This window comes from Tachypleus tridentatus, chromosome 6 (assembly GCF_004210375.1).
Source record: "Tachypleus tridentatus isolate NWPU-2018 chromosome 6, ASM421037v1, whole genome shotgun sequence".
Classification (NCBI taxonomy): Eukaryota; Metazoa; Arthropoda; class Merostomata; order Xiphosura; family Limulidae; genus Tachypleus; species Tachypleus tridentatus.
In genome coordinates, this window is record NC_134830.1 from 58473589 (window position 1) to 58487353 (window position 13765).

At 37.1% G+C, this 13765-nt stretch overlaps 1 protein-coding gene across 12 annotated transcripts in view; it reads right to left on the reverse strand.

Moving 5' to 3' along the window:
• LOC143252609 (5'-AMP-activated protein kinase subunit gamma-1-like) overlaps positions 1-13765 on the reverse strand; it is a 178225-nt gene that overhangs the window by 22197 nt on the left and 142263 nt on the right. For 11 of the 12 annotated variants that reach the window (XM_076504997.1, XM_076504996.1, XM_076504993.1 and 8 more), the window contains one exon: positions 5120-5229. In XM_076504997.1, the coding sequence (XP_076361112.1) occupies positions 5120-5229 (110 nt within the window). Of the gene's footprint in view, positions 1-5119; positions 5230-11233; positions 11579-13765 lie in introns of those variants that run through there. The other variant, XM_076505000.1, reaches the window with a different exon arrangement.

Consider the following 13765-nt stretch of genomic DNA (forward strand, 5'->3'; position numbering starts at 1 on the left):
GATATAAGATATACCAGTTACTTCCATAATACGTCCGTTCATCTGTTACGTACCTTAAACAGTCGGAGAATGAAACCGGTATTCATGTTATTATATAAAAAGCCATACTGATCAAGTTGCCTACAATTGTTTGTTTGTTTTTAATTTCGCGCAAAGCTACACAAGGGCTGTCTGCGCTAGCCATCCCTAATTCAACAGTGTAAGACTAGAGGGAAGGCAACTAGTCATCACCACCCACCGCCAACTCTTGGGCTACTCTTTTGCCAACGAATAGTGGGATTGACTGAAAGAGCAAGCATGTTTGGTATGATGGGGACTTGAGCTCGCGATTCTCAGATTACGAGTCGAGCGCCTTAACTATCTGGCCATGCCGGACCTATTTCTGTACTGTTGAAATGGGAGCTGTGAAACTTCTTCGTACACTAGACAAACTATGGAAAGAAAGGAGGGACGAGAGGTGCGCTTTTGAGATGACTGCTTTGAGACTAAGCATTTTACAACTGAAACTATGCTGCAGTTGTGAAAATACATGGCCGATAGGAAGAGCATGACTAGACGTAGTGAGGCCCGAAAATCGTTTTAACGTAACATACTAAACCTCTGTGATGCTAATGTTGTTATTCTTTTCTGTATTACTGCAAATTAATTTAATTATTTTAAGTTAATTTACAACAGTTTGTTACACATAATTACTTCATTAAGTTACGTTTTGAATCAAATTCTGTTTCTACTGGCTTCCACAGTCCGCTTACGTTTGATACAGAACTCTGACTTTGTTTAAAGCGCTATTTCTGATGTAATACCACTGAATCTGTTGTTTTTAAATCATTCAACGGAAATATAATACGCTGTATTAAAAATATTGAAAAGATATGTTTCAAATGTTATTTATTTTTATAAAAGTGAACGAAATTTTCTAAAAAGCCAAATAAAATAATTGTTTCTTTGTTTTGAATTTCGCGCAAAGCTACTTGAGGGCTATCTGCGTTTGCCGTTCCTAATTTAGCAGTGTAAGACTAGAGGGAAAGCAGTTAGTCATCACCACCCACAACCAACTCTTGGGTTTGTTTGTTTTTGAATTTCGCACAAAGCTACACGAGGGCTATCTGTGTTAGCCGTCCCTAATTTAAGAGTGTAAGACTAGAGGGAAGGCAGCTACTCATCACCACCCACCGCCAACTCTTGGGCTACTCTTTTACCAACGAATAGTGGGATTGGCCGTCACTTTATAACGCCCCCACGGATGAAAGGGCGAGCATATATGGTGCGACAGGGATTCGAATTCGAGATCCTCAGATCTGCAACTGAAGAAAGCGATAGTGTTAAGATCTAGACTGAAGGCTTATTGTTTGTTTGTTTGTTTTTGAATTTCGCACAAAGCTACTCAAGGGCTATCTGTGGTAGCCGTACCTAATTTAGCAGTGTAAAATTAGTGGGAAGGCAGCTAGTCATCACCACCCACCGCCAACTCTTGGGCTACTCTTTTGCCAACGAATAGTGGGATTGACTGAAAGGGCAAGCATGTTTGGTGTGATGGGGACTTGAGCTCGCGATTCTCAGATTACGAGTCGAGCGCCTTAACCACCTGGCCATGCCGGGCCTATTTCTGTACGACCGGACTGTTGAAATGGGAGCTGTAAAACTTCTTCGTACACTAGACAAACTATGGAAAGAAAGGAGGGACGAGAGGTGCGCTTTTGAGATGACTGCCTTGAGACTAAGCATTTTACAACTGAAACTATGCTGCAGTTGTGAAAATACATGGCCGATAGGAAGAGCATGACTAGACGTAGTGAGGCCCGAAAATCGTTTTAACGTAACATACTAAACCTCTGTGATGCTAATGTTGTTATTCTTTTCAGTATTACTGCAAATTAATTTAATTATTTTAAGTTAATTTACAACAGTTTGTTACACATAATTACTTCATTAAGTTACGTTTTGAATCAAATTCTGTTTCTACTGGCTTCCACAGTCCGCTTACGTTTGATACAGAACTCTGACTTTGTTTAAAGCGCTATTTCTGATGTAATACCACTGAATCTGTTGTTTTTAAATCATTCAACGGAAATATAATACGCTGTATTAAAAATATTGAAAAGATATGTTTCAAATGTTATTTATTTTTATAGAAGTGAACGGAATTTTCTAAAAAGCCAAATAAAATAATTGTTTCTTTGTTTTGAATTTCGCGCAAAGCTACTTGAGGGCTATCTGCGTTTGCCGTTCCTAATTTAGCAGTGTAAGACTAGAGGGAAAGCAGTTAGTCATCACCACCCACAACCAACTCTTGGGTTTGTTTGTTTTTGAATTTCGCACGAAGTTACTCGAGGGCTATCTGTGCTAGCCGCCCTAATTTAGCAGTGTAAGACTAGAGGGAAGGCAGCTACTCATCACCACCCACCGTCAACTCTTGGGCTACTCTTTTACCAACGAATAGTGGGATTGGCCGTCACATTATAACGCCCCCACGGCTGAAAGGGCGAGCATGTTTGGCGCGACCGGGATGCGAACCCGCGACCCTCAGATTACGAGTCGCACGCCTTTACACGCTTGGCCATGACGGGCCCTGAAGGCTTATAACACTAAAAACTTGGTTTTGATATTTGTGATGAGCACAGCAAAAAATTGTGTTGTGTAGTTTTGTGTTTAATAAAACAGAGAGCTATTTGAAAGTAATACAGGAATTTATATAAACTGTTACTTTGAACCAATAAAGAGTTTGTTTAAACGCAAAGCTACACAATTGTTTATCTGTGCCCTAACTACTACGGAAAATCAAGCCCTGTAAAAAATGTTTTTTTTTATCTACTACAATGACATTTGGGAAGGCCTGAACCGATATGTTTGCTTAACTGCTAGATTAACTCTATCCTTGTGAAAAAAAGAGATAATTATTTATTAAGCTTCTCGTGTTACAGTGAGGGATGGGAAGATAGACGGTTCCGTCGGGTAAAACAGCCACCGCTGTATATTTACGTGCTGAGATCTACAGTAAATTATATGTAGCTATTGTATGCGTGACTCCATGCATAACATACTATGAATGATCAAAAGTGCGACTTCAACTGTCTGTCGTTGTTTTTTAACTTTCAAGTTATATATGCCATAAAAGAAAGTCAATTCAAATTCAATGCTTTTTTTATTACAACGTACAACTGCTTTATGATCTGTTACATAATCCAAGGCACCTCCTCTCAACGTGGTTTTTAGCAGTGACCTTAAATTTGATCAGTATATTCAGTTCATTCAAGCAGAACCCTTATGACATGCTCTTGGTACAAGTATATGGGTTTGGTTTGTTTTGAATTTCGTGAAAAGCTATTCGAGGGTTATTTGCGCTAGCTGTCCCTAATTTAGCAGTGTAAGACTAGAGGGAAGGCAGCTAGTCATCACCACCCACCGCCAACTCTTGGGCTACTATTTTGCCAACGAATAGTGGGATTGACAGTCACATTATAACGCACCCACGGTTGGGAGGGCGAGCATGTTTGGTGCGACCAGGATTCGATCCCGCGACCCTCGGATTACGAGTCGAGTGTCTTAACCACCTGGCCCTATCGGGCCTCAAATATATGGGAGTTCTAAAAAAAATGGTTGCTATTCTCACTTTGGTTCATTCAACTACCCACAGGGATCAGTGAAACATTACCATAGTGTTGAAATTTACATTCTGTAGTGACATGGAAGAATTAGCTAATAAAATGGAAATAAATGGAACTTCTTCAGACATGCTGGGTCTTTGCACGTTTGTAAGGAATATTAATTGAGCAAGACAGGTGGTTACTAGTCTCGACTCGTAATCTGAGGGTCGTGGGTTCAAATCCCCGTCATACCAAACATGCTCGCCCTTTCAGCCGTGGGGTCGTTATGATGTGACAGTCAATCTCACTATTTGTTGGCAGAAGAGTAGCCCAAACTTGGCGGTGGGTGGTGATAACTAGCTGCCTTCCCTCTAGTTTTACGCTAAATTAGAGATGGGTAACGTAGATAGACCTCATGTAGCTTTGCGCGAAATTCAAAACAAACTTTAAAAAATGTGTGTGTGGATGCCATGATAAATAATATAAAAATCCTATCTTTCACACAATTTATTTATAACACATTATTACAGTATTCATTATTATGTCACCAAACGCTTCGGATAAGCTTTAAGAACTCACTATATATGTAGTTAAAACATGGTATACACTGTGCGTTGGTCAGGGTGATTACTGTAGGAATAAGTAGCAGCTAAAGTGGTGGCAGGACGGATGCTTTCTGCTACAGCTTTCAATATCCAGCTCTTAATGTCCTTCCACAGAGTTTGAAATGATTAATTAACTGACAAATACTGGCCGTAGAATTGTCTTACGGGTCGAAGTTGAAAGGTCACGGGCGAAAGTAGGAAGTGGGTGTAACTCAAGAAACAGCTGTTCATATCACCCTTATGGTTACTGTTAAAGTAGAAACTTCATATGAGTTTATGTATTAATGCAATAGCGGAGATCATTTTTTCATTGCATTTCTCCACAGAGAGTGATAGCGCACTTTATGAGAAATATAAGACGTTTGTGTGTCTTCCACACTACTTTATGTGTAACAGAAAATTTAATAATTTTTTATGTAAGGACGTGACGCCATCTACGAATGTAGTTAACGTAAACTCAAACTAAAGACAATAAATACTCAATAACACCAATGTAAAAGACGTGTAGAGGATTGTTAACATCCATTTACATGCCCCTTGCTCCGAACTATCATCTCATAAGGTTTGGTTGAGGTTGGACAAATGATCTATGAATAGTTAGCTAACGAACAAACAGACACAGATTTTTGTGCTTTATATATATATATTGTACATTGTTTTTCACACGCACAAATGTTTTAATTATCAAAAATTGTGAAACATCATTGTTCACTTGCCATATTCAATCACTTGAATTTCGATACAAGCTTTTAACACAAATCGTTTTAGTAACGATAAAGAAACGTACCGTTGAAACTGCACATTGAGACCTTATACGGGTAACGAAGTCAACTGTTCAACAATGCAATATTTTATACACTTTTGGAATATTCACTAGTAGATGAATGTACACAGTATTACCGTTGACCAAAAAATAAATACACAACTTACCCCACGGGATTCTGTTCTATGAATTAAGAGAGTATGGTGGTCACAACCGTTCTGGCCCAGGGATCCTCTCCTCCTATCCGGATCAACTGAATGTCGTCTCAAAAAGGCACCTGAAAATAATACACAACTCAATGATGAAATACACCAATAAACGATAAACAACTGAATATTAAAATTACACCTAGGTAAGCGAAATATCCAAAGCACTTTTATCGCAAAGAAAAACGAAAACCTGCATTTTATTCAAATGATTTCGAGAGTTTTTCTTCTGTTACACTTAAAAGTTCCTTTAGCATAGAAACTGTGACGTGGACAACTAAATATGACGTGAGGAGACTTCCGGAAACTTTTCTTTTGATCAATTTCTATTTGTAAATATCCATTTAAATATCACTTCTTAACTGTATTTTAGTCATTATAAATAAGAACGTAAGATCGATTTCTCGACAAGTATCAGATAAACCCGCAAATTAAAGCAAATTCGATCCAGAAATAAGTGGAGAATTCTGTAATAGATAATTTGATTGAATTTTCTCTTGAAATTAAAAATAACGAATTTGCACACATTTGAATAAAAATAAAGAAATTAGAACAAATAAACGACAAACACAGACGAAAGGACAGTTCTTAGTATTAGTTTAGTTTCACAATTTCCTTTCCGTCATGATTAATCTTCATAGAACAAAAACACAATTGTTCTTGACAGAAGTCTTTACTTGATAATCTCCCATTATAAACTGGATAAAGAAAGCGCACCTGAATTCAACAGGTAAATTCGCTTTCTTTGTTCTCTCACAGTAGCAGTCAGCTGTTACACTTAGTCAATGTCGTAGTCATTCAGCAGAGAATACTACGCTGTTAATCCTTTTAACCTGAATGTCATATATTCCTGCAATATTCTTTCGGGAAGGAAAAACGTTATCTACTTTTGAGAACGAAGAAACTAAGTAAACTAAAACAAATTGATTTTAATGAGTCTGTACCACGTGTCGCCACCACTACTACACAGAAACTATATAACCGAAAAGTTACAATAACGGTATATTAAATTAGCTGTATTCATTATTGAGTTAGAATTTAGTTTTGATTTAGGTAAGTAACTTATTTTGGTTTGTTTTGAATTTCGCGCAAAAGCTACACGGGGGCTATCTGCGGTAGCCGTCCCTAATTTAACAGTGTAAGACAAGAGGAAAAGCAGTTAGTCATCACCACTAACTCTTGGGCTACTCTTTTATCAACGAATAGTGGGATTAACTGTAATTTTATAATGCCCACACGGCTGAAAGGACGAGCATGTTTGGTGCGACGAAAATTCGAATCCGTGAACCTCAGATTACGAATCGAGTGCCTTAACCACCTGGCCATGCCGAGCCCGACTTACTTTGATCAGAACAAATTTCTTTACGTAATAGTTTTACGTTTCAGTTTTGTTTTCTTCTCGTCATCTGTGTTAACATCCAGCTAGGGTTTAGTTTGTTTTGAATTACGCGAAAAGCTACACGAGGGCTATCTGCGCTAGTCGTCCCTAACGTAGCAGTGAAAAACTAGAGGAAAGACAACTAGCCATCACCATCCACCGCTAACTGTCGGGCTATTCTTTTACCAATGAATGGTGGGATTGACCGTATAACGCCCTCCACGACTGAAATGGCGAGCATGTTTGTTGGGATGAGGATTCGAACCCGCAACTATCAGAGTGTGATTCGAGTGCCCTAACCACCTGGCCAGCGAGAGAATTCATCAAAACCTCTCCTGCTCGCTGCAGCTTTTCCCAAAGTGTGGGGTGCAAAAAATCTCTTTGGAAGTGCGAGCGTTTAAAGTTAATAATGCAATGATGGAAAATTATGCGTTTTAATATGTTTTTATTGACGAAAAAATAAACATTTACTACAAAACATATATCATTTTAATGTTGTATTTGTGTATTTCATCTTTTTACTTAATCCACTCTTTAACTGATTAAAAGAGGGGGAAAACGCGAAATAAGCCATATTTATTAATGGGGACGTGGTTGATAAGAGCTTGGGAAATGCTGGTTTTCGCAAAATGTGAAAATCACAAAATGAAACACTAGAAAATACAAAATTAGTTTTAATAATATTTTACTAACTACTTGATTGTGGAAATACTAATTTACTGTTTAGTCTACAACTGTACAAAGGTCAAGGATTATCTGATATACTGTTCCGTCTACGTCTCTACGAAGGTCAAGGATTATCTGATATACTGTTTAGTTTACGTCTCTACGAAGGCCGAGGATTATCTGACCTGTTGTTTAGTTTACGTCTCTAAGAAGGCCGAGGATTATCTGCTATACTGAGATAGTGCTATTTTTGTTCGAAAAAAAAAAATTGTTTTTCTTTAGTGGTGTGAACAAGGACTGTACAAATCCTGACCACTCTATCTAGGTTTGATCAGTTGGTATAAGTTTGACTAGTCAACCTAAGTCTGATCACTCAATCTAAGTACGAGTTTTAAATATAAGTTGGATCATTCGGAATATATCTGACTGATCAAAAGCTAGCAGTCTCCGATTCTAAAGTGACAGACTAGAGAATAAAGGCAGCTAGTCAACAGCACACACCGCAAACTCTTGGGCTACTGTAGCCCGACCAAACAATGGGATTATAAGTAATACGCTAGTAACTGAAAGGTACTGTTATTGCTATTTGTCAATCTACGTATGAACATTAACCTTAAGTTTCATCCCTCAGAATATATGTCTGATTATTCAACCTATTTCATCACTCAGTATCTGCAAGTTCACGAAGCAGTTTTTCGTAAAATTATTTTATAACAGACGATCCTTTCGGAGTGGTTATGTTTTATGTTGTGTTTTATGCTCGGTACAATTTGTTGTTCCTGAAACAGGCCCAGCATGGCCAGGTGGTTAAAGCACTCGATTCGTAATCTGAGGGTCGCGGATTTGAATCCCCATCGCACCAAACATGCTCGTCCTTTCAGCCGTGGGGGAGTTATAAAGTCACGGTCAATCCCACTAGTCGTTCATAAAAAAATAGCCCAAGAGTTGGCGGTGGGTGGTGATGACTAGCTGCTTTCCCTCTAGTCTTACACTGCTAAATTAGGGACGGCTGGCGTAGATAACCCTCGTGTCGCTTTGCGTGAAATTCCAAACAAACCAAACCACAAAAAATGTAGATGTCCGAAAACACATACATTTGGCGTATCAGCACGCTTTCTGATAAAAACAGTTTTCGTAACACAAAAAGAGGCTCATACGTTAGTGTGTGTTGTAGGATAATTATTTGTTTCTTTGTCTGAACACTGACAATGTAACGGCGAATGCTGCAGATAAATCAAATCTAGTAGGATTTGTTTGTTTGTTGTTGTTTTTTTTGGAATTTCGCACAAAGCTACTCGAGAGCTATCTGTGCTAGCCGTCCCTAATTTTGCAGTGTAAGACTAGAGGGAAGGCAGCTAGTCATCACCACCCACCGCCAACTCTTGGGCTACTCTTTTACCAACGAATAGTGAGATTGACCGTCACATTATAACGCCCCCACGGCTGGGAGGGCGAGCATGTTTGGCGCGACTCGGGCGCGAACCCGCGACCCTCAGATTACGAAGCACACGCCTTAACGCGCTAGGCCATGCCGGGCCTCATCTAGTAGGAAAGAAATTCGAGTGGTAATTCATAGATTTTAACTTTAATAGGTGGTAATGTATCAACATACGTACAGCCTTGGATCAGTAAGTAATGAGAAGACTTGGCAATGGTTCTGATGAGGTTAAGAGAATCTTTTAAATCAGTAATAGCCTTCAACTGTCCACAGGTCTTCATAAAATATATCCCCCCATACACACGAAAACAAGCGTGTCTGAAAGCTAGAGGTCACTTCATGTTTGAGGACAGTAGCCCTCTTGGAGTTATAACACATAAGTTAATAAAATAAACAACAGATCATTGATATATATGAAAGTTTTAAACAAAGAAAGTTGTGTAAATCGTTTTTTTAAATCCTATGGTTTATTACGTAATTTAGTGGATAAAAAATGAGTGTATGAAAATGCATGGTGTTCAACATTTATTTTTCTATTTCTTTACCCTATATATGAACCTTGTTTGTTTTGTTGGATTTCATGCAAAGCTGTGAGATAGCAAATCTTTATTTTGTTATGATTATGGTTGTATTTATCATTCACTTATTATTACTTCATATCGTTTTAGTGCATCTGCGGATTTTTGATTGCATGAAAACGCTTACTCACTTTCTAGATAACCCATTGTATTTTGATCAAATATGTGTGTGGTTGATGAATCTGACATCAGCTTCCCTAACGGTGACGTTCACATACTAATAATATTGCAGAAGAGTATACAGATTTATGATCACACGAGCTTTACTCTCGTGACCTACCTGTTAATTAACAGGCTTCAGTAAGAAAGATAAAATAAATAGGTATGTACTGATGTATGTAGTTGTTAGTATCCAGTCGCTCTCGAAAGGTATTGTTTTAGTTTTGATCTGTTTCCAAATTCCCTTATTATAACTTTATTAATATTTATGATAATTGGTTTATTAATAGAGGTGTGAAGTTCTGACCACATAATTATTTATTAACTATGTTGTGCTAAGTAGTGAATTTACTTCTGAATGTTTTCTTGTGTATAAGCTATATTTCTGCTTAACCCTGATGGTAGCGGTATGGTATATTCCTCCTAGACTGTTACAAAACCACTAGAGGGCGCTAGTAGCTTCTAACTTTCAAATGACTGTTAGTCAACGCCATGCCTAGCAAACGTCCAGGTTATTCTTAAGTAATCAACCAACGAAATTTTTCTTTGTAAGATTTTCTGTGCTAACAGCCTTCAACTCTGAAATGACTGACTCGAGGAAAAGAAGCTAGTCAACACTGCACGCTACAAACTCTTGGGCTACTGGTGGCGTTCCAAACAATGGAATTGGACAGACGAACAACTCGTTCACAGCCTTGGAATGCAAATATTATAATTGTTAGCAGTAACTGGATGCAAATAACTGTACCTCAGTTTCACGTTTAGCTATTCTAGCTACAAGGCCTCCCTTGACCCTAGTTTGAGTAAGTGTAGTTTAGAAACGTGCGATACAAGAGCATATAAAAAGTTTAGTGTAGCCCAAAAGACTTCTTCACTTTTATAAGTTAAACATGTAAACTAGTCTTCTTTTAGTAAAACATACAGCATTTCGACAAGAGTAACTTTATTTCGTTCATTCTGCAATAAGCGATTTAGGCTTAACATCTTTAGTTTTCACACAGCATCCTTTTATTAATGTTAATCTGACACAGATTAAAAACCGTAAGCAAAATGTTTATTTTGTAAACTGTTAACTATGCACGTTTACCCCTACAGGCATCTACTCTTCAAAAAACCTCAACGCTTTCAAACGATTAAAATCGGAAACTAAAGTTTCCTGTAAAAGTTTGATCACGTAAACCGTTATTTCAAATGTACCCACCCCTATTATCAACTTCATTTCAACTCTGAACTTATAGGCCACTCACTAGCGATAAGGTCCATACTGAGTAATCTTATGTTGTTGGATGTTATAACACTAGTGTGTAAAGAATTTGTTGGGGTGAAACACACCTAATTTTCTACGTAAAATATACACTACATCCCCACCCGTACTTAGGAAAGTTAATTGTAATAACTGACGATATTGTGGTACTTGTACAGAATTTCCCCAGTAGCATACTGAGTGTTTCAGACGCATCCATTTGTAGTAGTTTCATTGATGACTCCGTATTTTACTTTTTTACTCATCTGATCCATAAACAAGTGTAACTATAATAACGTCGAAGATCTTCTAAATGACATTATGATAAAATATTGTAATATCCTTGAGTTATTAACTAAACTACTACAAATGGATGCGTCTCTAACACTCGGTATGTTACTTGGAAATTCTGTACAAGTACCCCACTCGCTTATCATTAGAAATCCTTACACTAAAAAACTCTAGGACCCACGTGCAATTTCGATTAAAATAAAAACAACAACAAAAGAGGGGAGGGGGAAACATGCAAAAGAAATATCTGATTATACACCCGACAAACAATTCAAGGTTTAATATATAACATGTTATTAAAAAGGTTAATACATTGACCAACCTGGACGACTCGGAAGAGAGAATTTGCGAGTATCCCACAGTCCTCCTTTCTTAGGAGTTACCATAATTTACAAGTAGTATCTCGTGGTTTACTCACAGAAAGGAACCCTTGGATGGGTAAGCGTGATTCTTTTTCATTGCCGGATATACGTAGTACAACAAAAACTCAATGGCCAAATTTTGCTGTAAAGTGACCCATCAAATGCGATTGTAGACTCGTACGATGGGTAATTACTATATTATTCGCTTTCATTATGTAGACAAACAACGGCGTAACTGAAACAAAATTACGATAACCTACGATCACAGAAACACATTACTATACGACTACTGGAGCCTCTGCTGTGTTTGACAGGAACGTTTGACGTCACACGTTAAGGCGGAGAATCGAGTATTACGCCTCCAACCAACTAGTGAAGAGCACGAATGCGTCACGAAAACATCCATATTTCAAGACCCCGTGAAAGATTTTAATCTTGTTAAATCAATCGCAAGAACTGTGACAATTTGGTTACTATGGTGATAGCAAAGCGTGATCGACGCGATACACACTAAAACTGTATTTAGGTGCCGATAACTTCTAACACGCACAACTTGTAACAATGTACCATTCTGTGTTGAAAACACTTTACTTTCTTATTTAATTACTCGCATTTTGTTTACGTATGTGTACAATGGTACACATGATTGTCATGGCTTATTTTAATCAAATGCTTAAGTTGGACATTTCTTATTAATTACTCGAAGAATAAATCTTGTTAATTAAACACGGGAGCTTAACTTTGTAATATTATTTGTTTGTTACAGACAACGAAGTTACGCTGTTATCAGTAAATTACATATAGAGAACACTACATAAAATTAATAAACTATAGTTTCTGCTCAACATGTTTATTTGTAGTTAAGCGTAAGGCTACGCAGTATGCAGCTGGGCGAATGAAAAGCTTTCGCTTCGCGAGCTGTTACGAAGGGAATATTTCTGCTTAAATATAACATCATCAGATAACTTCTGTAATCTACGGTCACAAGGTGGCGGGTAGGGAGGGTAAGAAAGTTTTTAAATAACGGTTTTACTGTCAGTAATCTAGTGTTTGTCTTGGTACTGATTGTAGTAACTAAAAGATATGGAGAGGAACTTTGTAGATGTAGAGTCGGAGTTAAGGCGTGTAAGAGCATTAGTTAAAGTATGGAAGATAATATAGAGTAAATAAACAACATATGCAGCGTGTAGGTGTAACCAGAAGTTGGAAGAAGTGTATACATGAAGTCTTTGTATTTTAATATAGAGTAAATAAACAACATGTGTAGGTGTAACTAATAAATTATCAACTACTTTATATAGTAGTCTGTATGATAATAGTAAATAATTATGATACGAAAAGTGTAAGTAGAAGTGATCAGTACGTGTATATACTGACTCTGTATTATGATATAAATACACTATACTGAACATGTAGCAGGTATAACTAGAACTATATACACTGAATACTGTGTTTATATGTAGAAAAATACTCATTTTAATATATGTTCTGCTAATAGAAACTTCCCTAAATGCTTCAAGATTATTTGATTATTTTACTTTACACCTGTAATATTATCCTTTTTTACAGCTTGTCTTTTCGTCTTTATGACCTATTCTATTTGTTTTGTACTTCAGTATTGCTATAACATTTGTTTGGCGTATTTGTATATTTAATTAATTAATTACATATATTTGGTGTGCCCCCCACCACAGAAGTGTTCTCCGTATTTTTTTTTATGTGCGGCAAAACGAATGTCATGTAAGCACGAGTTATGTATATTAATCCTGAAGATGCTGCAAAGGCGAAACGTTGGTTTAAATAAAAAGTATATTCTTTTATATTTATCTGAAATGTAAAGATCGTTTTTTTTTTTTTATCAAAACGCGTAAATCCCTATAGTATGCACTACAAATTTTGAAAGACAACATGTGAAAATAATTTTGCAGGTTTGTAAGCATGCAAAACATTTTGTTAAATAGTCCTAGATGCCAACGAACCAAAACCTCGCTGCAACTACTACTGCTACATTATTCACAGGAAGTTAATCAGGATAAATAGTGCAACACAAGTTTTTTGGAACGTTGCCAAGTGAAGAACGAAGTTTGGTGGAAAACGCAAGGTACATAATAAAGCGAAAGAAATACCAATAACACTTTGTTAATTACGTTGTCTCAGAAAGGCATGTCACTGAAGGTATACTATATATATTTTCTTTATTGACGATACAAAAAGAAATTGTAACAGCGATAACTCTTCAGTTTTACGTATTTCTGACGTGCAACTTCTTTCGGATATTAAAAACAACAAAACGCGTTATTTACTGTAAAATAATTTATCATCTTCTAGTCCCTTTCCGTCAGTGGATGAACGGTAAGCTGTTTACATACGTAAAATAATATAATACTATAACTAAAGTACATGCTTCAAGTCCCAAGAGAATGCAGTAAAAAAAAATGGCCACTATTCCTAGAGGGGAGAAAGAGAATGTGTTAGGAGTTTCGGTTTAAAAT